The sequence below is a fragment of the Pelobates fuscus genome, chromosome 5 (genome assembly GCF_036172605.1).
Source record: "Pelobates fuscus isolate aPelFus1 chromosome 5, aPelFus1.pri, whole genome shotgun sequence".
In the NCBI taxonomy this organism is placed as follows: Eukaryota; Metazoa; Chordata; class Amphibia; order Anura; family Pelobatidae; genus Pelobates; species Pelobates fuscus.
Genome location: NC_086321.1, coordinates 337,851,157 through 337,876,014, shown reverse-complemented (window position 1 = coordinate 337,876,014; position 24,858 = coordinate 337,851,157). Strand labels below are relative to the sequence as shown.

Below are 24,858 nucleotides of genomic sequence, written 5' to 3'. Positions count from 1 at the left end.
TTGTAACATATTTTATGTGATCCACAAATTAATTTTTCTTTGACACAATATGTGTTGCTGGAGTTTGATTTTTATTGCCTTAATTCATTTTTTTACAGTTGTAAAGATTTTTTTAATTGGTTGCCTACAGGATTGGTTGTTCCCTTCTTAAGGAAGCAAAGAGAACATCTTATTACTTCAGGTAAGCTGTTTGAAGGATAACTAACTGGTTTTCCTTTACTTGTGCTGCAACATAGATATTTAATGTTGTTTTCTTCTCTTATGCTACATTTTGTAGTTTTCTTTCTTCTGTTAACCGTATGCCTGACATCACTAGATGCACTTGCACCAAAATAGTGCAGTAAAACTCCACTATTTCAATCAGATGCTCTCAGAGAGACCGTCTGATTGGCTCAGCACAGCTTCTTGTCATGCATGTGCACTAGCCTCCCAATGCTATCCTATAGGAAAGCATTGGATTGGCTAAGATAATCGATTACACCTTTGTCCTGCTGAGAGATGGTGTGACACTTTGCCTAAGAGCACTCTAGCCTGCCCTGATATGCTGAAGTTCACACTGCATTAGCTTACCATTTTTTAACATTACTTCTGGGCTGAAGAGTATCAGCAGGTGAGAAGTGTGACCTAAGAAGAAATAAACGTTTGAGTAATTGGCTTGGCTACAGGAGCCTGTGGAGATGGCCTGTGTCAAGTCGTGCCACAGAAATTGAATCCAACTGCATTGTTGATTGCCATACAGTGGGGTATTGCTCTAGCCAGGCGATACAAAATAATACAAATATGGGGTCTTTGATTTAGTAGGGCCTGCACAGACTGTGGAATTCAATATAAAAAAATATAATGAAATTCAACAATATTGGACTCAAAATGTTCCATCCTAAATAGCTTAAGTTGTTGTCTTTTACAAATGGTATGCTGCAATGGGGATAATTACATAGAAATGAATAAATCTATAAAAAAAAAATATATATATTTTTTTGTTTTGTTTTTTTTTCATTAGGTGAACTACCCATATGTACTGTGTATAGATGGGTATCATGGCAATGCAAAAGAGTATTTTCTAACAGGAAGGGTGTAATGCATGTGTTTTTATCAAATTTTATTGTATGTTTTATGTGGCTGTTTAAAAATAAATTGCAGAACTAGTGGTATGTACCCAATTAGTATGCTTTAAAATCCATTGATTAAGTTTAAAGGGGCATTCTTTCTGAAGTATTAGAAAGCAAAAATGTTACAATATCAGTTTATTAAATATATAGTGTAGATGGTGCCCATGTGCTTCCACGTCAGACCAATTTTAAATCCTAGTCGTGAATGACAAGTAGATAAATGTATATTAAAGTCAAATGGTTAATTCTGAATTGTGATTAAGAAATTCAGCTTGATATATGGTTTATGAAACTTTCTGTTGCAATGGACTTCTAACATGCTTACTCTATATTTGTTTTATTAGCTGTCTATTGCTGCTGCATTCCTGTGTATTTGATCTAGCAGTGCTTCTGGAAGAACTTGGGAGACTGGTAATAAGCTTTATTTTTTTTATTTTTAAAAAAAAATCATTTTCACAACTTGTTGTGAAATATGGCTCTCTATGTAGGAATCTTGATTCAGCTCCACCCAGTGCACAGTTTTATCTTAGTTTGTTTTTCACTTGTTAGGCAACATGATATATATTTGTGTGTGTATGTATATCTATATCTCTATATCTGTGTCTGTCATATTTATCCCAAAAGAGTGCACTCTATTGGTTTGATCAAGAGTTTCCTGGGCTTTTATTTACATATTACAAATTATGCATATTTTGTGATAATTCCATATGACTAAAATCTTGATCATGAACTGTGTATACATCATTTGGATATTTAGAACATATTTCCTATGCTTTTATTGACATATCATAGAGTGCACTCTTTGTTGGATAATTGGGGCTTTCACGTTACACACTACATACATACACATGTCCAAGTTACACCCAAGGACTAGTGAACCTCTTGCACATTCCTACTGTCATATCTTTGCCGTGCTATTCTGTAACCTTCAGTATCCTCTCACTGAATACAAAAATTGAGAACTTGAGAGTAGGGGTAGAAATTTTTGAAAGGCTGCAATCTTAATTGTTAAGCAGCCTTTCTGACTTCTTTTGGAGAAATTAGAGCGGCACTGTCGCTGTCTGAGGACTTTGTAGAATTTGCAAAGAACCCTGATGGTGACATTGCCACTTGGTGTTTGTGGGGGGGACAGGTAAAGGTTTTACCTACCCAAACTTGTCCTTTGCTGACGTGGTCATCTTCCTCCAGCGGGGGGTATTATTCACCTTCTGGTGCTTCAGTGCCCGGAGCCAACGTCACTGGTGAACTCTTGCACTTGTGCGAGAGCACAGCATTGAGGTAACCGCTGGGGGGGGGAATTGTCACTTCTAGACAGCGATATCTCCACCCAGTGTCTAGAAGGGTCAGGCGTAGGAAATATACAAAAATAAAGTAGTCCCTGCTTTGTCTCCGTATATATCTCTTTACTAGGTTGGAATTTTAGTGAAATTCCGACAGTCAAAATGAGCATTTCAAATACTGATTTCTAGAGTTCGGGGTGACTGTCGCTTTAAGGAGTTGCTTCTGGAAAGAAATGTACATCTACATGACTGAAAGTATTCCAAGTAGTCAAACTTTTTTTGGATCATTATTGGTTATTGCAAACTGATATTTTAAAATAAAACTAAAACGGCTTAGTTTGCAATAAGCAACAATGATTCATAAATACTGTGACTATATTAAGTCCTGTAGATGTAAAACCTGTTGTGCATTTTTGATTTCTTCTCTCATCTGAACATTTCTGTAAGATAGATGTGGCCAGGATATACCCTGAGCAGTGGACACTGTAGGCATCCTTATAAGATTTTGATTATTTTCTAATGTTTAGTGCCCATTTTATATAATTGTTTAAGACAATCGGTACATTTTCCTCCTTTGTTGGGTCTTTGTCTCTATTTACTTGTCTATCCAATATGCACACACACTGCATGCTCAAGTTTCCAGTAAGGTGGCCTTGGATATGCCTAGGTATATTGGTACTAAAACCAAATACACTGGAGTGACCTCAACATGTGCATGGAGAAAACTTGTTAGCCGAATGTGTTTGCACTTTGCAGATGAAATAAACAGTGTGTAAACTTTTAATATTATCTGTTAGGGAAGCAGACAAATGCCCTGAGAAAGAGCTGCTTACTTTCTAAAATACAGCTTAATTGACGTGTTATAAAGAGCCAGGCATGATGCAGTAAGTGGCTTTCAGCGTATTAAAAAGAATTTCTTTCTAAAATTGCTCTGCCCCACTTACTTTCACATGAAATGCATCCATTGCTTTGTTGAACAATTTGCAAATCTTGTCAGATTTCAATAGAACGTTTTAGTTGAATGTATGCTAGCAGTGCTTTGCTGTTCTTGTGTTTTTTTGTTTTTTTTAAGCATCATGTAATGTTTATATTACCCATGTTGAGACATTAGGGGGAGCAATGGAGGCTGGTCGAAATGGTCAGTTATGGTAACCCCTCCTCTGATTTGTTGAATCCTCTTACCCCACACACACACAAATATATTTGCATTGTAAGGACAACTGATAAGTGTGTGGTAGAAAAAACAGGTGCTTGTTATGATTATGTCTAGTTTCCATTGTGCCATTTATTGATGTCTAGAGATGCAGTTGGTTGGGAACAAGGCATGGCATTACATTGGTTTAAGTAGGTAAAACCCAACAAGTCACTTCACCATTTTTAAACTTCACCAACTGACGCTGTTAGGGAGTTATTCCAGGGATCCTTTATTTTTCATGCAGACTTTTTTCTTGTTTATCTAACAAATTGATTTTAAATGGTACCTTACTCTGCTGGGAAGTAATGACTGTATAATTTGTTTCATAGTGTTTCATGTATTGTTTATCAGGGTATTGTTACACCTGTGACATTACTTATTAATGTGGGGAAAATACATTTTTAAAAAAATCTATATTTAACTATTAATTTGATCATAGAAAGATCCCTCCTCCAAGTTCCTTGAAGTAACAAACCACATGGTCCTTGTGTAATGTTTTCTGCTTTGCGCAAACGTTTTTGAGTATTCTACACTCATGTAGTGTAAAACTGCTGCGCGTTTTAAAAAATATATATATATATATTTTTGCATTCTAATTTTAATGTTGATTTATATTGTTAAAAAAAGAACAACAAACCTGCTGACAACTCTACCTACCTTTTGTGTTTCCTTATACCATCTTTACTATGGGTGGTTCCAGACTTCTCCCACCCATCCTTCTCTACTGGGGATTCATTAAAGAAGAAAAAAAAATTAAAGCCCCTGTTGGTTTATAGATAAACCCCCATCCACTTGTGTTCTCTGTATCAAGCTATTGTTCTTTCCAGGGGGATCATGCCTTTTGTTATAGGCTTCTGCCTAAATTACTCTACCATTCACTGTTTATCTCTGGTTCAGATCACAAACCCTCCACATTGATTTCTTCTTAGCGTTAATGGTTAATAATATTGCTTTTTACATGTCATTCATTAATTTTGTTTATTGGGATATCACATGTAGATCACTGAGGAGTAAATATCATTTTTTTTTTTTTTTTTTTTAAAGTATACATTTTTTTTTTTTTTTTTTTTTTTTAAACTGTTTATAAAGTTTGTCTCATGTGGACGTGCCTTTTTTCATCTGCAGGTGTGTGTTGTTTCAACGCAGCATGGCTGTGGTCATCCGTTTGCAAGGTCTGCCAATTGTGGCGGGGACCATGGACATTCGCCACTTCTTCTCTGGATTGACCATTCCTGATGGTGGTGTGCATATTGTAGGGGGTGAGCTGGGTGAGGCTTTCATCGTTTTTGCTACTGATGAAGATGCACGGCTTGGTATGATGCGCACAGGTGGTACAATCAAAGGGTCAAAGGTGTCCTTATTGTTGAGCAGTAAAACTGAAATGCAAAATATGATAGAGCTCAGTCGCAGGCGATTTGAAACGGCAAATGTCGATATGCCACCTGCAAACTCTAACCGGTCTGGACCTCCTCCTAGTTCTGGGATGGCCAGTAGTTCTGTGATGACCAGAGTAAATTTGCCAACAACGGCACCAAATTTTAGTAGCCCTCCTACAAGCACAGTTTCTACTGTTACTTCTGTTCCTGAAAGTAATAAGAATGTCCCAACACTTACAACTGCCAGTGTTGGGAATGCACCACCAAACCTAGGTGCAGGCTTTTGTAACCCAACATTTGCTTCTACTATGCCTAGTAGCACCACCCCTCTACCTACAGTACCACCACCACCTATTCCTCCTATGCCTACAATGCCAGCTTTGCCACCCATGCCTTCCATTCCCCCAATGCCTGTTCTTCCCCCTGTACCAACATTACCCCCAGTTCCTCCTATACCTCCAGTTCCTCCAGTGCCACCTATGGCCCCACTTCCTCCAATATCTTCGATGCCACCCTTAAATCCACCACCTGTGGGGCCATTGCCTGCTGGATTGAATGGTGCTGGTTCTGCTATGAATAATAGTATGAACCCAATGTTTCTTGGTCCTGTAAATACTATGCAGTTAAATTCTCCAAATACAATGAAACCACCACCAATTAATCATGATGATCCATATGTTTGTCTACATGGCTTGCCACTTCCGATATCTGAAAATGATGTAAAGGATTTTTTTCATGGGTTGAGAGTAGATGGTGTAATAATTTTAAAAGACCCCATGGGACGTCCCAATGGTAGCGCTCTGGTGAAGCTTCTTACTCCCCATGATACATTCGAAGCCCTGAAACGGAATAGAATGCTAATGGGACAGCGTTTTGTTGAAGTCAGTCCTGCAACGGAGAGGCAATGGGTAGTTTCTGGTGGTCATATAGTAAAACATAATATAATGCATCATGGACCTCCCCATTTAATGCAGCAGTCAATGCCCAGATCCAAATCTCCCAGTGCACACCAGCGTTCGAGGTCCAGATCCCCTCATGAACATGGCTTCTGTGTTTATTTAAAAGGTTTGCCATATGAAGCAGAAAACAAACATATCATTGATTTCTTTAAAAAATTAGACATTGTTGAGGATAGCATATATATAGCCTATGGACCCAATGGAAAAGCGACAGGTGAAGGTTTTCTGGAATTTAGAAATGAGGCAGATTATAAAACTGCATTGTGTCGTCATAAGCAGTACATGGGAAGTCGATTTATTCAAGTTCATCCTATATCTAAAAAGGGAATGCTTGAAAAAGTAGATCTGATACGTAAAAAACTGCAGAGCTTTAACTATCTTGACCACAAAGATGGTTCTCTGGATGTTGATTTAGAAAAACATATGCCCAGACTGTGGTGCCATCTGTCAAATTTACCTTACAATATCTCAAGGAAAGATGTTCTTCAGTTTTTCCTTTTGGAAGGTATAGTGGTTGAGGAGAATAGTGTACAGGTTCTGACCGATAACAATGGGCAAGGATTAGGGCAAGCCCTTGTTCAGTTCAGAAGTGAGGATGATGCCCATAAATCTGAGCGCCTTCACCGTAAGAAGCTGAATGGACGAGATGCATTCTTGCATCTAATTAATGCTGAGGAGAGGCAGGAGATTGAAAACAACCCTCCACTGCAAGGTAGAAAAGGGTATAAAATGCAGAATTATTCTAACCCCCCATCAGGAGGGATCTGTTCTGGTGGAGATGAATTTGCTTTTGCAAGTAATTTAAAAGAAAATAACAGTGGTCCAAATTTTAACTTCCCAGGAAACTTTACTGGTCCATCTAATACGTTTGGTCCTCCTGTTCCACCACCTGTTATAGGAGGCAATTTTGTAGATCAGAGGCCACCACCTCCAACGGTCTCGACAAATGTGACAAATGCTTCAATGGATCCCCAAAGTTTTGGAAGCGGTCCAAATAATTTTAGTGGACCACCTTCTGCTTTTGGAAATGCGCCGCCACCTTTTGGCAGTGCTCCTTCGAATACAAATGTTCCGCCTAACTTTAATGCTGCCCCTCCAAGCATAGGTAGTGGTCCTGGGTTAAATGCTCCTCCAGGTTTTGGTCCAGGAAATATGCAAATGAGTGGTCCCCCAGGCTTTGGGTCTGGGTCTGGAAAACCTGGGCCAACTGTTATTAGAGTGCAGAATATGCCCTTTACAGTTTCAGTAGATGAGATACTGGATTTCTTTTATGGCTATCAGCTGATCCCTGGGTCTTTGTGTTTAAAATATAGTGAAAAGGGCATGCCAACAGGAGAAGCCATGGTTGCTTTTGAATCCCGAGATGAAGCCATGGCAGCAGTAGTTGATTTAAATGACAGACCCATTGGCTCAAGAAAAGTAAAACTTGTTTTAGGATAAAAGTCTGCACTCTGTAGCATTAGGCTAGCTTTGTACTGACATCAATAAACATACTGTCTAGTTTACATGAGTAGGCTGCTTAAATGTGAAATAGGTTTTTTTACATTAAAATGTAATGGCATTGGATGACTGTTTACGAGATCTGTCTTAGCAAGAAATCAGTACAGTTGATTTTTCTTTTGAAACAACTAGTTTAAGTACGCCTGATTAGTTTAAAATCCAACAATCCTTTGAGTGCCAAAGGGTTGATCAATAAAGGAATGTGTTGCTCACCCATTGACACTAAAAGGGTTAATGCTAATCAGGTTTTCAGCTTTTGGGTGTAGATTTCTAAAAGGGCACAGATTCGCCCCATTTCTTTGTTTGCTGTACAGTTTTTGGAACAAAACTTGTTACATTTGAAATGGATGTTAATGCTTTCTACTAAGATTCTGTGTTTGCGAATATGGTGAATGGGATTGATAATTTGGTTTCCTAGTTTATGGTTTTTTTTTTCCCTCTTACCCTCTCAAACATTCATGCATTGTATCTGGTCTCATGTTGAAATAATGTCTCTAGAAATAATGCATTCAGAATTAGGATTGTATGAGTAATCATGTTTTTTGATATGACTATTTTGAAGTATTTATTTTGACAACTTGATGTGTAGAATAAGGGTTTTGCTGCCTGATTTTAACATGTGTAGTGTCCCATAATTCAAACCATTGATACTTAAAAGGCACTTGTAATTTGTTCCCTTTTTAATTTGTACTCTGTATATATCTTTTTGTTCAAACTTATTTCTGCATGGTTGTTTCATTCTTTTACAAGTGTTTATTAGAACTAGAGTTGTGCGTTTTAAAAAATAAATAGAAAAAAAATCCACATGATTTTCTCTTTATATCCTAATGATTTGTCTTGTTCCAGATATGACGTATGACCAAATTCATTAATACATTTTTATGGTAATTGCTTCAATAGAAATTTTTAATTTACCATTAAGAAAATCAGACATACGTTATCACTGTAACCCTTCGAGTGGGCTAATTTGCCAGTTGAAACATAGCAACTATGTTTTTATTTATACATCTTCCCCTCCACCCCCCACTCCCCTCATTTTTTTTTGTCTCCTATTCAGAACAGTACTACATTTAAATTGAAAGTGCCTTTTAATGTACCTTGTTTCAAACACTAAGTTAGTAATTTTTGCATGTGGCAAAACATTTATTCAAACTGGACTGGCAAAATGAATTACACACAATTGTATATTCTTGGGATTTCACTGTGCAAGGTGAAACGTTTTGCATTTTGAGAAAATTGTACAAAGTTGAATGAAGAGCTGGTTTCATTGCTGATCCTTTTTTGTAACTCTTATGTTTTAAACTGGGTTTCTTCAAGCTTTTGAAAAATGATTGTATATACTGTTCACTGATGCTTGATGTTAATAAACTGAACTTGTGTCTAGAGATGTACACATTTACCTTTTAAGTCTGTTTTTTGTGATGTTCACATTGGGAATCTTGAGGCTGGATGTTAACACAACCTGTTTGAATAATGATGGGTTTGTACTGTTTCAGACAGATACCCTTTATCCTTAGTGAGCACATTTATTATTTCTAATAATTATTCATGTATGAGAAAATATTTACTTCAGATATTGAATTTTGCCAACTAACTTTTCTTCTGTTTGTGTTGATCTTTACATGTTAAATACTTGCTTTATTTTGTTACATCTGTTTATGCACTTGTACACTTTTTACTGTTCGGTATCGTATTTAGATATGGTACATTTTCAAATGTTGTCCTGGTTTTTTATTTTATTTATTTTTTTGTTTTGGTTTTTCCCCTCTTCATTATTTTGTGCACGTCTAACAATGTTGATATGAAAATATTTTGTGCAAACTAAGTGCATCTCAGATTTCAGGAAAAAAAAATAAACTTTCATTAAGATGTTGCATATGTGTTAAAGAAAATACAAAATCAATCATTGTGTGTTCTTATTGCTGTCAAGCATGATTTTATTGTATTCACTTTTTTATTTTATTTAAGCTGTTTTGGTTTATTTTATGGTGTACAATACACATTTATCTCTGTGAACTTCCACAATTTGAAACAGATTTGTTTTTGAGACATTAAAACACAAAGATGAGGCAGTAAATAAGTTTCAGATTTACTCAGGAGCAAAATAACATGAATTTTGTATGGTGAATACTTACCTACTCTGTATGCATATACAGACCTATGTATTGTATAACTCATTCAGTAACATAAATGAAAGCACCTGGCATGATGAATTATTGATCTCTTATTTTCTAACAATGTATCCCTGTTCGGACAAAGCTCTGCATTTTTTTTTTCTCAACAGTTACACCTAACCAGCTGTGTAATTTTTTTTTACATTTTGTAATTTAGAAAATTGTGGTAATTGGTGGTCTTTGATTTATTTGCAATGTGGTAGTTTTTTTGGGTCCTTTGGGATATATATTCTGAGCAGTGGAAACTGTTGAATCAGAACAAATGTTTCTCACTGCGTATACACAAATATTGTATGTAATATGACTGATCTTCACATTATTCAATATTGCAAACAATCTTCGGGCCAATAGCGATTTTTAGTTTGTAATACTCATTTTCAGGATGTTTATATATATACACCAGATTGTCTTATAGCATGGATTTTAAAAGCACATTTCCTACATGGAAAAATACATGGTAATGGTAACCTTGCAGAGGCAATGCACACTCTCGTAGTGGCTGTTCTTCTGAAGAGTTTGCTTGCTATTGCAAGCAATATTTTGTTCTCCCATCCACAATAAATAAAATGACAAAGGGAGAATCATGTTTTGACGGAGTCCTTCTGTTTCTTAAATTCAGATCCAGGTGTTTTTATGAATAAGGATATAGGATCTGCCACTATTCATAATAACTGAGTTGAAGCTGTGTTAAGATAATGTCAAACCTACCTGATGCTCCGCTCAGGGCTAAATTCAAATGTCCCTTAATGTCCAATTTATTTTCTCCTTACTCTCCCAATGGTCTTTTCAGTGTAGGAAGCAGTGCATTTGTTTTACCTTCTGGCACTCCGTTAATAAATGAAGTAGAGACTCATACATGTATTTATGTACCCACAAATATTTTGATAGAAAATTTATAAGGATGATTTGTGCATTACATACTTAAAGCCATGCTCGCCCCACACCTCTCAAGCTGTTTATGCCTGCTGAATTTAATTCAATGCCCTGTTACTAAAATATTGGAACGAGTGCTGGTGAGAAAGAAACTCACGATCTCTTCACCTGCATATTGGTAACAGAAGCGGACTAAATCACTGGAGGATGTGTAACTTCTACATGGTTATTCAATAAAGTGAATTGAGAATTTAAAATTTAAGGTCAAATAAACTGAACTGGAAAAATTATCAGTCACTTATGCTTTCCATTCAGCAAATAGGGCCTTACATTTCAAATTTACTTTGGATTCACGTGACACTTTAGTAAATAATCCATTTATTCATGGGCATGCTAGTACATTTGTATCCAGTTGCAGCTGTGAAAGTGTACTTAATTGGAAAACATGATCATGTAATAAGTGAAAGCAGACAGATCATGCTTTGAAAAAATGTACATCAAGGTGTGACTGACTTGGGGGTTCATGGTACATACACCTGTTGTGATTGCTTAAGACTCATGGGAGTTACACTCCTGGGTTCCAGCAATACTCTCTTCTTCACTCAAACCAACAATTCCAGGAAAACGGTATACCTACATACTTGAATATTCCATTTTTTTGGTTTGCTACTTTTTCTGAACAAGTTTCTGTAATCCTCTTTTCTGTACCTGTCTAATGTAAAAAAACTACTTTTTTCCCCTCTCATTTAAAGGGATAGTAGTCACCAAAACAACTTTAGCTTACTGAAGCGGTTTTTGTCTATAAATCATGCGTCTGCAATCTCACTGCTCAATTCTCTGCTATTTAGGCGTAAAATCATGTTTGTTTCTGTTTATGCAGCCCTAGCCACACCTCCCCTGCCTGTGACTGACACAGCCCTCATGAAAACAAAATGGTTAATTTTCAATCAGATGTAACTTACTTTAGACATTTTTATCTCTTGCTCTATAAATTGACTAGGGTATCTCATGCTATTGGCAGAGCAAGAGATGAGAAATTCTAAATTAAACATAATTTGCAATAAAGGAAGTTTAAACATTGGTTGACTCATTACAGGAAGTGTTTAGGAAGGCTGTGCAAGGGACATGCAGGGAGGTATGGCTAGGGCTGTGTAAACAGAAACAAAAGTGATTTAACTCCTAAATGGCAGATATTTGAGTAGTGAGACTGCATGGGCATGATCTATACACCAAACCTACTTCAAAAAGGTAAAGTTGTTTTGGTGAGTATGGTGTCCCTTTTAAGTTTTAAGACTTTTGTGATGTACATCAACTGCAGGTTTTTTTTCTATGAAAGCACATGAGTAAAACAAAGACCTATACATAAATACATACATATAAAGAGAACATACAATGTTGTTGCCCATACATTTCCACTTGCCAGGGTGAAATTTTACACGTTAATGGATAGTTATCCGGGGAGAGAAGAAAACAACAAAATTGAATGTGTGGGAAAATGGCATTACATGAAGTGTAAGACTCTGGTATACAAATGAGCAGGTTATATTTTAAATCATGTTTGGTGATTAGAGTGAAGCGTATGCAATTCTTCATAGGAAATATGCTTTGAAGTCCTAATATTTGTTATGCAAATGTGTCTCTAGGAGAATCTTATTATTTGAGAGTAGGTGATCATGTTTTTGATAGAGACTGGTTACCACTTGGCAATCAAGGTAATTTTTACCGAGGACTTTGAGCGTGAGAATTAATTGGCAAAATGTCAGCATACATATCTAAAAAGTTAGATCTGAAAGAATGATTTCCGCCATTGAAGAATACGCTCTTGGAAGGAGAGATCCCTTCAGTATAGCCACTGGTGGCAGGAGCAGATGTGGGGTAGTGCTTACTAGCTGTAAAGGTTTGTGCCCAATGGCAACTTATTCCAAGCTGTAAAATCAAGATTTTTCTTTTTTTGCACTGCTTCGGTAAATGTGACTTGGAAGTCTTAGGATTATTTTTTTTCTTCCCTTTTTCACATTCTAACAACCCCCACCAACCTCCCTGCCCCCCCCCAAAACATTGTTATAACCAATGTTATCCAAACTCTTAAATGTTCTCCTTCATTTGTACTCATTTTGACTTAGATTGTGCTTAAGTTTAGTCTATGCCAGGACAGTGCCAATTTATAAAACGCCAACTTATTATTCTGCAGTGCTTTACTATATACAGTGTTCTCCCAAAATAAGACTTAGCTTATGTTCGGGGGGATGCTCCTAATATAAGCCTTAGAAAATAAGCTCTAGTTGTTCTCCGACCTATGTTCAGGGAATTTCCCCAGAACATAGATTCACGGAATTCCATTCGCGAGTAAGCTCATTTATGTTCAAGAAAGTCTCCCCAAACGCAAGATCGATTCGCGAGTGAACTAATCTATGTTCGGGGAAGTTTCCCCGAACATAGATTTGCAGGATTCCATGCCCTAGTGAAATGGTCTATGTTCGGGGGGAAAGTTTTAAGAGGGTGTAATATTTGAAGTGGGAAAACATTGTTTTTTGTTTTTTTTGTGGACATGTTTAATTTAAACAAATCATACATTTCCATCAAAACCTGTTCATGATATTGATTTTCTACTAATGAAGTCTTGAAATATGATGACTCAAGATACTGCCTAAACTGTCAATGGAAAACTGACTATATTTGGGCATTTTCTTTCCAAATATTTTATTGGCCTGGTTGGTGAAGGTTTAGTTTAATATTTTGCTTTAAAAAAAATTAAATGACATTCCAAGCACCAAAACCCCCTACATCTTCATGCGAGGCTTGGCAAATTTGCTTTGGCTCCAGGAGCCAAATTTTTAAAACAAAGCTTTATTTCCAACGGCAACAATAACAAGATTTTAAATGGACACTATAGTCTCAATAACCACTACAGCTTAATGTAGTGGTTCTAGTGACTATAGCCTGTCTCTGCACACTCTTCAATGTAAACTCTGGCATTTTTTACATTACTGCCTAGTTACACCACTATTTGCAGTCACTCAAGCGACCACTAAAGGTGTTTTTAAGTTCAGTGCTGCAGTGTGTGCAGCATCTAGCTTCAATGTCAGAACGTTCCCCATAGTGAATCGATTGAATGCATCTCTGAGGAGACGCTGATTGCCGCGCATGTGTAATGGCCTCCCAATACTTTCTTATGGGAAAGCATTGGATTGTCTGAGATCCTCAGGGTTGATCTTCACCATGTTCACAGGCCAGCTGCAACATTGGTGTTTTGCGGAAAAAAGTGAGTAAAAATACCTTTTGAATGCGACCAGCTGGGTTCAGTCACCTAAATAGTTGCATTATAGTATAAGGAATATAGGTCGGTTTTCTTTAAATTTACATATAAAGAAGTCGCACCCACACAACTTTGTTTTAATTTAAGTCCACCCAGTCTCTTTACCTTTGAAAAATCTGAAGTGAAACCTTCAAGTTCTTTTGCTCTGCTTCAGAATGACATCATATCTTGGTACCACTGCTGGATGCGCGAGGGAGAAGAGCAGTAAGGTCACAGCTCTTTCGCACAGCTGCCATCAAGGAAGGTGGCCCATGCTAACCTGGGGTACAAACACCTATGCGCCAGGACAAAATTCCTAGTCTCCATGGCGACCTGGGATTTGTCGAGCCATGTCTTAGTGTGTCACACAGTCTCACACATTGTAAACATTGCCATTTTGTGAGAAACAATCATACTTACATTTCTTAGAATGCATCTACAGACTGTTGGATCATAATTCTGTCAGCCACTTGAAGCACATTTCTGAATGCCTGGCATATTTCATGTAGATTGCTGCCCATACCTGGTAGATCCCTAATGCTTGGGATTAGGCCAGTGTTCTAATGGATGGTCTCAGAAGAGTAAGAGCGACTGCCCAACAAACTGCCCGTTGCCTGTTGGATTTCTGGTGAGTGAACATTTTTTTGTTTTTAGAGATGGGTGATTTGATGGCACCCTAATCTAAACTAAACTAAACTAGATTAATAATAATTATCTAATCTTTAAGTAATATTGCAGTCTGAGGAAGAAAAGCAAAATGCAATACTTTGCATTGATCAGGTTGGAAGTAATATCAGTCCAACTAGCCAAGAGTGCATGATTAAACCACCTCAATCTGCCTATCACAGTCATCCATGGTTGGATAGATCAGCAGTGATAATGTGAAAGAGTACTTTTTGTATCGTGCATACAGCTGCAAGAAAGGCTTAACTATGGGTGCCAGAGAGAACCCCACCCACTCCAAATGACAAATCATGTAGGTGATGGTGCCTCTACTACAACAACTATAATGAGCTGCATTGAATATGGTACTTTGAGTGCCCCTTTAAAAGACTGGTTTAAGTGGAAGATTTGCTTGGTGTAGAAGGAATTTCTGGCAGAATCCTTGTGTATTTTACAAATGGATTGCATTAAGACTTGTGTTTCTCAATAATAAAACAAACATTTGAGCAGAAGTGTGTATCTATAAATATGATTTATAGTTCAGGAGGGAAGCATTTTAGTAAAAGAGGAGTATTCAGACTGTGAATTAGAACTTTTATACCAGAAAATATTACTAAATAGTGCAATATGAACTAGGTGTTGTTTGAAGTGCACACCATGACTGGGTCAAGTTCAGATGTGGACTGGAGTTACTACCATTTCCCATACAAGGAGAATAGACCACTGAGAGGACAATATATTTTGAAAAGTGTAAACCTCTTCATCCCTTAATCCCTGTAAAACAAATGTCCCCTTAGTGGTATATTCTGATTTTACAGCTTATCTCCCCTCTTTTTTCTAGTAGAAAAGAGTTTATGTCCCCACTTTGAGAAATCGTCCATCGCCATTGTGAGTGTTGGAGATACTCTACTCCACTTTTTTCTCTCCTCCATTTATTGGCAAATAGACCTCAAGCAATTTGCACTTTATTCCAATTGGTACACATTCTCACCTGTTCTACATGCTCTTATCTATAATCAATCAGTTATCACTAGATAATTTATATTCATCCCTATAAAATATGCATAACCACAAGTGTAGGATAAAATGGCAATTTCATGTATGAATTGCTGCTCGTGGATACCTAAAATACGAATATGTATATTGACACAATTTGTATTCTTACTTCATGGAACTATTGGTAATCTAAAATTACTTAAACAGGCATACCAAGAGAATCTTGGACTGCGTGTTATATAAAAACAGATGGTTAGTTACAGTGGTATATTACTGAAATGGCCAAATATCAAAAACAAGCATCTGTACTATATTGTTCATTTTTAGGCTATTGTAATGTACTTGTAACTATTGGCTATTTAAAGCCTAGTACTTTGACACTGTGTAGAATGCTTCTATACAGTGTGTGAATGGAGGGTAAGTCTATGTTAACAGTCCTAGTGCAAAGATGTAATGGATCCCAGGAAAGAAATGTTTATCGTCCAGGTGAAAGCCAGTTCTGGAGAAAAGGGGAAGGTAAGTGGATGTTGGGTAAAAACTAGAATTGTCGAATGTTTACAGTGGGGTGGGAAGGAAGGGATTAAGGCACTGATTGCCTTACCTAGTCTTCAGGGATTACAGGATTTATCATTATTTTCACTAGAACAAAAGCGTGAAACTACTAAAGACTGTACTTTTTGGGACTAGATATGAAACCAACAGTTTAACAAACTCAATGAATTATCACCCAAAATATGTTCAATTGGAGTTTGTCATGCACAATATAGCAGGTTCCTATGCACCTGAATTGATTTGCAAATGGGAATCTGCAATGACAGTGCCTTTTAGCTACATATACTTAGCCAAATAGAAAAACTGCAATTATTTTGTACAAAGATCGAAATGTAATTCAGGATTTAGTTCAAATGATTCTTTTTATATACAAGATGACTGTTGGATGAAATTACAGGACATGACAAAATGAACCTGTAGAACAGCATAAATTGCTATATATTACCCGCCTTTCTAAAACCTGCATATGTCATTAATGCCAACATATACCCCTTCAGTTTAACAGAAAACCACTTTTATTATTTTTTTTGCAAACTGCTAATTAGTCTTTACCTGAAAGTACATGGTAAAACACAACCCTTACATGATTAATAATGGTTAGAATAATCTTCATGAACATCAGACTTTGACATTAGGCCTCTACGTTCTGTGATGGAAAGTAGACCTTTTTATTTCTGTTAGATCAACCAAATATTTCTTACATTTGCATTAGTTTAGTAGAGTAACCCTTTAAGATCCAATGTTAAACTTGGCCATCGCAGACTAGTCCCTAAGAACATTGTCAAGATGGAATGTCATCAGGGCCAGACTTGGACGAAAATTCAGCCCGGGCAGTTAATGGCAGAGCAGTCCACCTTGAGGGGCAGGGTAAAAAAGGGGGCGTGTATGCGTATATAGAGTAGTTTGTGTATGGTGTGTGTGTGTATAAGGGGTAAAGTGTGGTGAGTGAAGGGTGCGTGGTGTGTTTATAAGGGGTATAGAGTGTGTAATGTATTTGTGTGTTAGTGCAGGGGTTTAGTGTGTGTATTAAAAGGGCTATCGAGTGTGCAGTGTGTGTTTTTGAGTGCATAGGGTGTATATAAAATTACTGAAACAGGCATACCAAGAGAATCTTGGACTGCGTGTTATATAAAAACAGATGGTTAGAGTGTGTTGTGTGTCAGGGGCAGGATGGCAGGCGGTGTAGTGGGTTAATAGGGGTAACATGGCAGGGGGTGTAGCGGGTTAATAGGGGTAACATAGGGGGCAGGATGGCAGGTGGTGTAGTGGGTTAATAGGGGTAACATGGCAGGGGGTGTAGCGGGTTAATAGGGGTAACATGGCTTCTTAATTTAATAATTTAAAATATATGTATTCCACCCCCCCCACCCCCCCAATTACCTTGCTGGTGTCGAGGGGAGCATGCTGATGACAATCCTTGGTGGTCCAGCCAGCAGGTTATTCGGTCTGTACCTCCGCAGGGCACAGACCATGCTTCTCCCTCCCTCTCGCGAGCGCCGGTATTACGGAGCTTGCAAGAGTTAGGCGGGTAGGCTGCACGGATTCGTGAATCTCTTCCTCCAGCCCAGCTCTGCATTGGCCTGGCAGGGGAGATCCTGTGCATTTGCCCGAGGGCCAGTCCGGGCCTGAATGTCATACTTGACTAACGGCAACTGTTTGCTTATAATCAATAGGTCCTTAGAAGAGATGGTTATGGCTGTTTGCTGTAATTTGTCCTTCAGGGGTTCAGAAAGACCTCAGACAAGAAATGCAATCTATAAGCTACAATTTTAATCTCAAGACAAGGCCGTTTACAGTGGGCTTGGTTTATTTGAAGGGATATCCGTGACCAAGCAATGTGTACTTTCCAGGTTGAGACTTGTCTGCCTGATCTTCTAAAGAATAATGCTCTCCTGAGTGTGCCATGATGTTGGTGGGAGAATGTTGCTTGAGGTTTATATGTATTTTCCCCTATAGAGCACCAGCAGAGCTTGTAATTTAGGATTACAGACATGGTGATTCAGAAACATTGCATGAGGGTCAAAGGATCATTACAGCATTAGGATTTTAAATGTGTATTCCAAACACTATATTGGAAGTTAGCTATTCAGGTTACTGGCCCCCACGTGTAGAGTAAAAAGAGATATTTTACTTTTGTTCTCTCCCTAGTAACACAGATCTCTGCAGGGAAGCTCCGCCTCCTAGGCTGAGATTATGGCGATCAGTGATTTCAGGCAATCCAATGCTTTTCCTTAGGAAAGTATTGTGAGATTTGTGCACGTGCATGGCAAAATGCCACACTACAATAATCGGATGGTCTCTATGACTCTAGCACAGTTTTTCTGTTTCGGTGAAAGCACCTTTTAGAGGCTAAGTGACAGCCACTAGACGCATTTAGACCCTAATCCTCTTTGACCTCGTACTGTGGGAAAACACCTGGGCACTCCTGTCACCATAACTGAAAGAAGGCTGTAGTGGTCATGGTGCATAAAAATGGTACTTAAAAAAATAAATAAAAAGTTTTGACAATCTCTTTATTTTTAGATTTTCTGCTTTGTTGGGGGGGGGGGGGGGGTCTTTATTTTCCTATTTAGTGCTTTTCTCTGACTCTTTATTGCAACCTAAATAGTATTTACATCAAGATTGCAATGTAAAAGCTAAGTTAAAGGCTGTAAAAAATAGTAATTTACTTTTAGTAGTTTACAACCTCAAAAAGGTAAACGGTTATAATATTTAGCAATTATGGCCTAGGACCGCTTAAACACTACATGTAGCTATTCCACAATCAGTGATTGCCACTCACTGGATCGGACAGTAGGATAGAAGGCACCGACACAAGGTTCAAGGTGGAATAAGAGATAGGAGGGGAAAAAAGAGAGGGAACAAAACCACAAACCTATGCATACATTTGTGTAACTCTCTTTTGAAGTTTGCTAGACCAGTAGCCATGCAAGCGTGCTTGTTGCTTATCCCAATCCCTATTACTCCGCAAGGCGTTTATCCCCACCTGACCACCCACACCAACCATCAAGAAAGCCTCACATTTGCCCCGCTTCAGGAGACTCACCCCTGACCTGCACCACCCCCAGTGCCTCCCCCAGCATAAGTGAAATGTACGAGAGCGAAGTTCTCCATAGCTCAGTAAATGTTTCTGTTCTATCAGACAATGCTGCTGTCTTTGAAATTGTCCTTTTAATGAGAGTCAATGATGAAGATTTCTGAAGACAATCAAATTGTCATGGAAGAGAGGTCCTTGGCTTGGAGGCTTTTTTTGTGTGTTCTTTAATGGATGACGGGGCTCAATGCAAAGAGCAAACAAAAGTTGTGATAAAGCATCTCTGACAGGTACCTCCTTAATATGGGTATTAATTTGCACCCTTAAACTTTATAATATGTCCAACAAGGACTAAATTGAAGTCGTGTGAGTTATAGAAGGTAGTTAAGCCTAGTTGCTAATATTTTAGTAAAAATCTGATCATACGTGGTTAAGAGTTATACGTCGGCAAATAAGGGGTTGTAAAGATGTTGCCTGGATTTGTAATTCAGGGAATTTTTATTAGTTGCGTATCATCTTGCTGTAGATGGACTTAAACAATAAACTGGTCAATTGGTCATAGTGCTTGGAGTAACGCTTTAATTTAGGGTTTCAGTTAATATTAAGTGATTTGTTGTAGTGAAGCCCTTCTTTCTGATCATTTAATTTGAAGTTGGTGTCTTGGAGAAATGTATATGTAAATGCAATAGATATATATGCCAAGACTTGCCAAATTTGCTTGGAATCTAGAAGCCAGTCTTTAATTAATTAATTAATTTATTTATTTTTGAACCAACAAACTTAAATTTCAACTGCAAAAATAAAATTCTAAGGATCCCTATGGTCTCTAGAACCACTACAGCTTAATGTACTGTTACCTCTAGTAGCAGTCACTCAGGCCACTAGAGGCGATTCTTAGTCCAGTGCTGCACAGTGTATAGCATGTGCCTTCAGTCTTGGCAGCATTTACAGTGCTTTTTCAGAGAATAAGCAGTGTTTACATTGCTGCCTAAGAACACCTCTAGGGGCAGTCACTAAGACTGCCAATATAAGTGCTTCCTATCTCAATTTTTCAGTGTGTGCAGCATGTTCGGTCAGCGTCTTCGTGCTCCGCATGGAGGCACTGAATGTTCCTCATAGTAATGCATTGATGCAAAACGGCTCTATGAAAAGATGCTGATTAGTGAATACGCAATAGGGTCACAATGCTTGCCTATGGGAAAGCTTTGGCTTGGCTGAGATCATCAAAATTATCTCAGCTATGGAGGCGGGGACAGTAGGGCGAGACAAGCACAGTGTGGGGAAAAAGATGCATAAAACCACCTTTCCCACGCGATCGGATGGGGTTGGTCACCTATACACTCCCCCCTTCCCTCTCCATGGGGTCTAGTGTGAGTGCTAAAATCTTAAAGGTCTTCCTGCTCTGCCGCACGCTGTTTAATTATGCCGGGGGACGGACTGATGTCATATTCGGTTTCTGCATTACTGTAGGGAGCAGTGCAGAAAGCTTACAGCTCTCTCAGCCGACTGGCTCCGCTGAGTCACTTGACAAATCTCAGGCACCAGGACAAAATTCTTAGACGCCATGGCAACCTGGCCCCTAGGATTTGTTGAGCCCTGCTATGTCTATGGTAGTTATGGTTAAAATAAAGTGTTTCACAAATTCTGGTATGAAGTATAATCTAGATTTAAAGGGACATGATGCACCCACACTGCTAATTCTCAATGAAGTGTTCTGGGTGCCATACCCTTGTCATTTGAACCTGACAAATGAACACATTGTTATTCTTCAGCAACAAAAATAGTTACATTGCAGGGTTAAAATACCACCATCGTCTGCTGCAATGGCAGGCTCTATACGTCTTCTGTAGAAATAGAGTAAAACTCTGCTTTTAACGATCAGATGATATCTTGGAGACCATTTGATTGGTGCAGCTTGGCATTTTGCTGCGCTTGCACACTCTCCTACGAATGCTTCTCCATGGAGACTGGTATGCTGCTGGATGTAAAGCAAGTAAACTTGCCTTTTTAATCCTTATGGGGGCACGTATAAGTTAAGAGGAACACTATAGCAATTGGAATGAAAGCATGTATTCCTAACGTTAGTGTTCCTTTAAGACCAGTTGCCATAAGTTTGTCTGCTTTATTGACTTTTTCATTATGCAGTTGGTTCATGAATTTCTTTGGCAGTTTTATCTGTTTTATTGAGCGGATGTCTGTTCTAGTAGTATGTAGTTCAAGCAGGGCACACCTCATCATGTGACACACACATATATGCTTGGTTTATTGCCAGCATGCCAGTGTCTGAATTGTGTGACATCAGTCATTTAGTTCCTATATTATCTACTGGGCTGCCATCAGAAATATTGGGCCCCTAACAAAGCTCAAGGTCTGGGCCCCCGGGTCTCACCCTCGACTCCGCCCACAGGGCGCTTTCTGAGTCCGCCCACAAGGATGCAGGACTGAATGTGGTGTGTGTGTATAGTGAATGTAGAATATGGATGCAGAGTGAGTGTCTAATTAATGCAGTGTGTATAGTGGGTGCAGATTTTACATTTGTGTAATGCGTGTAGTGTTTGTGTGTATTAGATGCAGAGTGTTTCTGCAGTGGATGTAGTGTGTGTACAGTGAATATAGAGTTTGTGTAGTGTGTGTACTAGATGCAGTGTGTATTAGATGCAGTGTCTGTGTATAATGAATGCAGAGTGTTTGAATGTGGGGTGGATGTAGTGTGAGTATAGTGAATGCAGAATGTGTGTGTTAGTGTAGTGGATGCAGAGTGTGTGTTAGTATAGTAGATGCAGAGTGTGTGTTAGTGTAGTAGATGCAGAGTGTGTGTTAGTGTAGTAGATGCAGAGTGTGTGTTAGTGTAGTAGATGCAGAGTGTGTGTTAGTGTAGTGGGTGCAGAGTGTGTGTTAGTGTAGTGGGTGCAGAGTGTGTGTTAGTGTAGTGGGTGCAGAGTGTGTGTGTGTGTGTGTAGTGGATGCAGAGTGTGTGTGTGTGTAGTGGATGCAGAGTGTGTGTGTGTGTAGTGGATGCAGAGTGTGTGTGTGTGTAGTGGATGCAGAGTGTGTGTGTGTGTAGTGGATGCAGAGTGTGTGTGTGTGTGTAGTGGATGCAGAGTGTGTGTGTGTGTAGTGGATGCAGAGTGTGTGTGTGTGTAGTGGATGCAGAGTGTGTGTGTGTGTAGTGGATGCAGAGTGTGTGTGTGTGTAGTGGATGCAGAGTGTGTGTGTGTGTAGTGGATGCAGAGTGTGTGTGTGTAGTGGATGCAGAGTGTGTGTGTGTGTGTAGTGGATGCAGAGTGTGTGTTTTGTACTAGTGTGTGCAATGCAGTGTGTGTGTGTCAGTGTAGTGTGTGTAAATATGCAAACTAGGGCCTGCAATCTGGGGGGGGGGGGGCATATTTACATTAAATTTAATTAAAAGTTATTCCCCCCTCCCTGCTTCTTACCTGGTTCAGGGAGATTCCATTCCCTGGTGGTCCGGAGGCATGGTGGGGCCCAGCACACTCCGTCTACACATTCAGCCCCTCTCTTCCAATAACTCTCTTGAGCGTGTCCTGCGTGCAGCGTGAAACGTTGCCATGGTAATCCGTGGCAACGCTCTAAAGGCTGCGGGTGTCGCAAGATTTAATAGAAGAGAGGAGCTAAATGTGTAGATGCAGTCTGCTGGGCCCCCTCTGCAGTAACAGGGAGCCGGGGGGGTCGCAGCTGCACATATAGATAGCGATATTCGCTATCTATGTGTGCAGAGAGGGAATGTGGGGCCCGAGACTGCCAGAGCAGTCCCGGGACCCCCAGGACTGCCGGGCCCGTGACAACCGTCGTGGTTGTCACCCCCTGATGGCGGCCCTGATTATCTAACAACCACAGTTATTTGCGTGAAGACCAGAAGGGCCACTTGTGGAAGGTCTCTTCTGCCCTCTCTTGTCAGTCAATGCTTTAGCATATAAAAAATGACAGACCGGTATGAGAGAGACCTGACCACTATATTTATCAAAAAATTAGTTACTATAATAGGCATTATGTTTAGAAAGTACAAATATTTCTCATTGCAAAAATGTTTCACGTGCAAGCAGAATCTTCCAGATTCTCTTTGCAGAAGACTGCGGTTAGCTCCACTGAGCTAAGCAGGGCCGTGCTCATTTACTGAGCGCATCAGCTGGGCACTCTTGGCCTGTGTCGGACCTTCTTAGCTCAGCTTCTACAAATCCATGTAAGCTGTCAAACTATTTTAATAGTTAATAAAATAATTTTTATTTTAAACCTGTTTGGCAGATTACTCTACAAGGATTCCAGGCCGCTTCTGGCACCATAACCATTAGTTAGCTGACATTTATTACAAATCAGCAAGCGGTTTTTAATTTGGCATCTGTGATTTGCCAATGACTTTAATTGGCTGCCCACTTATGAAATAGTTTTCCATGCCCATTTAACCTTTTCCTTAGTCTCCAATCTTTTTTAGAAATCCAACTGAAACCTTTCTTTAGGGAAGCATACAAATTAACTTTACTTTAAAACTGGGGTGAAGTTACCTATGTATTGGATGAAAGTGCCATGTACGCACTGTTTAACTAACTGCTTTAACTGCCTTTTTCAGTCTGTTATATTTCATTTATTTTTTTCATCATAATATATGCTTTATTAAAATCTGGGTATTTGTTTTGGTTTTGTCATTCAAAATGTGCTGCCATTTAAAGCAACCACAAAGGTAAAGACCATGTTTGTATACTGACCAAGGCAAAATGTTGAGCTTAGTGGGGCTTTCCGTGCAGGCGTTTACCCTATTATTACGAACTATGGATACATTTTTATTTATTTTTTTGGCAACTTAACCGGGGTTATCTGGAGGGCAAACTATTGAGTTTTCTGAACTTTGGCCCATTTCCAGAGTTCTCATATTCTCCATTTTTGCTTTATTTATACAGATAATGTATTAATGAACACAGAAAAAACATACTCTGACAATTTTGGAAACCGCCTATCCTTTTATTTTCCAGGACCCAGTGTGTGGTTAAACATCTCTGTGCCAATTCCTTATCTATCATAGTCTTTTGTATTTTCAGTTGGCATGTGCTTACATGATCACCACATTCCATTAGAAACATTTAATACTACTCTTGTATGTGTAAGGTGCTTGTGATTTTCATGTATTGAATAACTCCACACTCGTTTGAATTAATGGTAGTGGATGACATTTTCCACTTATTGTATGAGCATTCTCCGTTATATCATTCGAGCAAATATCAGGTTACACATGCGCGACTGCAATAGGCATACAAAATGAAAATTTAAGTAATCCATTGTTAGATTGACAAATCCTATTAATTTATTTGTGAAAGGGACACTCAAGACTCCTAAAGCATTTTAGCTTCTTGAAAAGCTTTAAAGGAACTCTATAGGGCCAGGAACACAAACATGTATTCCTGACCCGATAGCGTTAAAACCACTTGTAGGTGGCATGCCCCACCCTTAGCCACCTTAGAAAGTGTTAAAACATACCTTATTCCCAGCACCGCACTTGTCCACCAGCGTTGGCCCTGCCCCCGATCTGCCTCCTTGGTGACATCATCAGAAATTACTATTTATAACCAATCCTATACTCCCCCATAGGGAATCAGCACCTCCTCATAGAGATGCTTTGAATCAATGCACATCTAGGAGAAAATGTCAGCGTCTCCATGCAGAGCATGGAAACGCTGAACGGCAGTGCTGCCTACTGTGCAGCACTGCCCCAGGAAGCACCTCCAGTGGCCACTTGGGGGTGTACCTAGTGGGAAATATAAGCACTGCCTTTTCTATAAAAAGGCAGTGTTGCGGGCGTGGCCTGGATCTCACCGAGAGCGGTCGCATGCCTGCGGTGCTCCCGA

General features: G+C 39.0%; 2 protein-coding genes across 4 annotated transcripts in view; both read left to right on the top strand.

The window, feature by feature from the left end:
• The window catches only part of CPNE1 (copine 1), a 104,474-nt gene that overhangs the window by 9,395 nt on the left and 70,221 nt on the right, over positions 1-24,858 (top strand). For 2 of the 3 annotated variants that reach the window (XM_063455753.1, XM_063455756.1), the window contains exons 1-2: positions 168-181; positions 1,454-1,520. The exons of the other annotated variant lie outside the window; for it this stretch is intronic. The gene's annotated coding sequence lies outside the window, so the exon portion shown is untranslated. Of the gene's footprint in view, positions 1-167; positions 182-1,453; positions 1,521-24,858 lie in introns of those variants that run through there. 3 annotated transcript variants of the gene reach the window in all.
• RBM12 (RNA binding motif protein 12) lies at positions 162-8,826 on the top strand. Its single transcript, XM_063455752.1, has 3 exons — positions 162-181; positions 1,454-1,520; positions 4,710-8,826. Exon 3 carries the CDS (start codon positions 4,732-4,734, stop codon positions 7,357-7,359), a length of 2,628 nt encoding a protein of 875 aa, XP_063311822.1. The 5' UTR covers positions 162-181; positions 1,454-1,520; positions 4,710-4,731; the 3' UTR covers positions 7,360-8,826.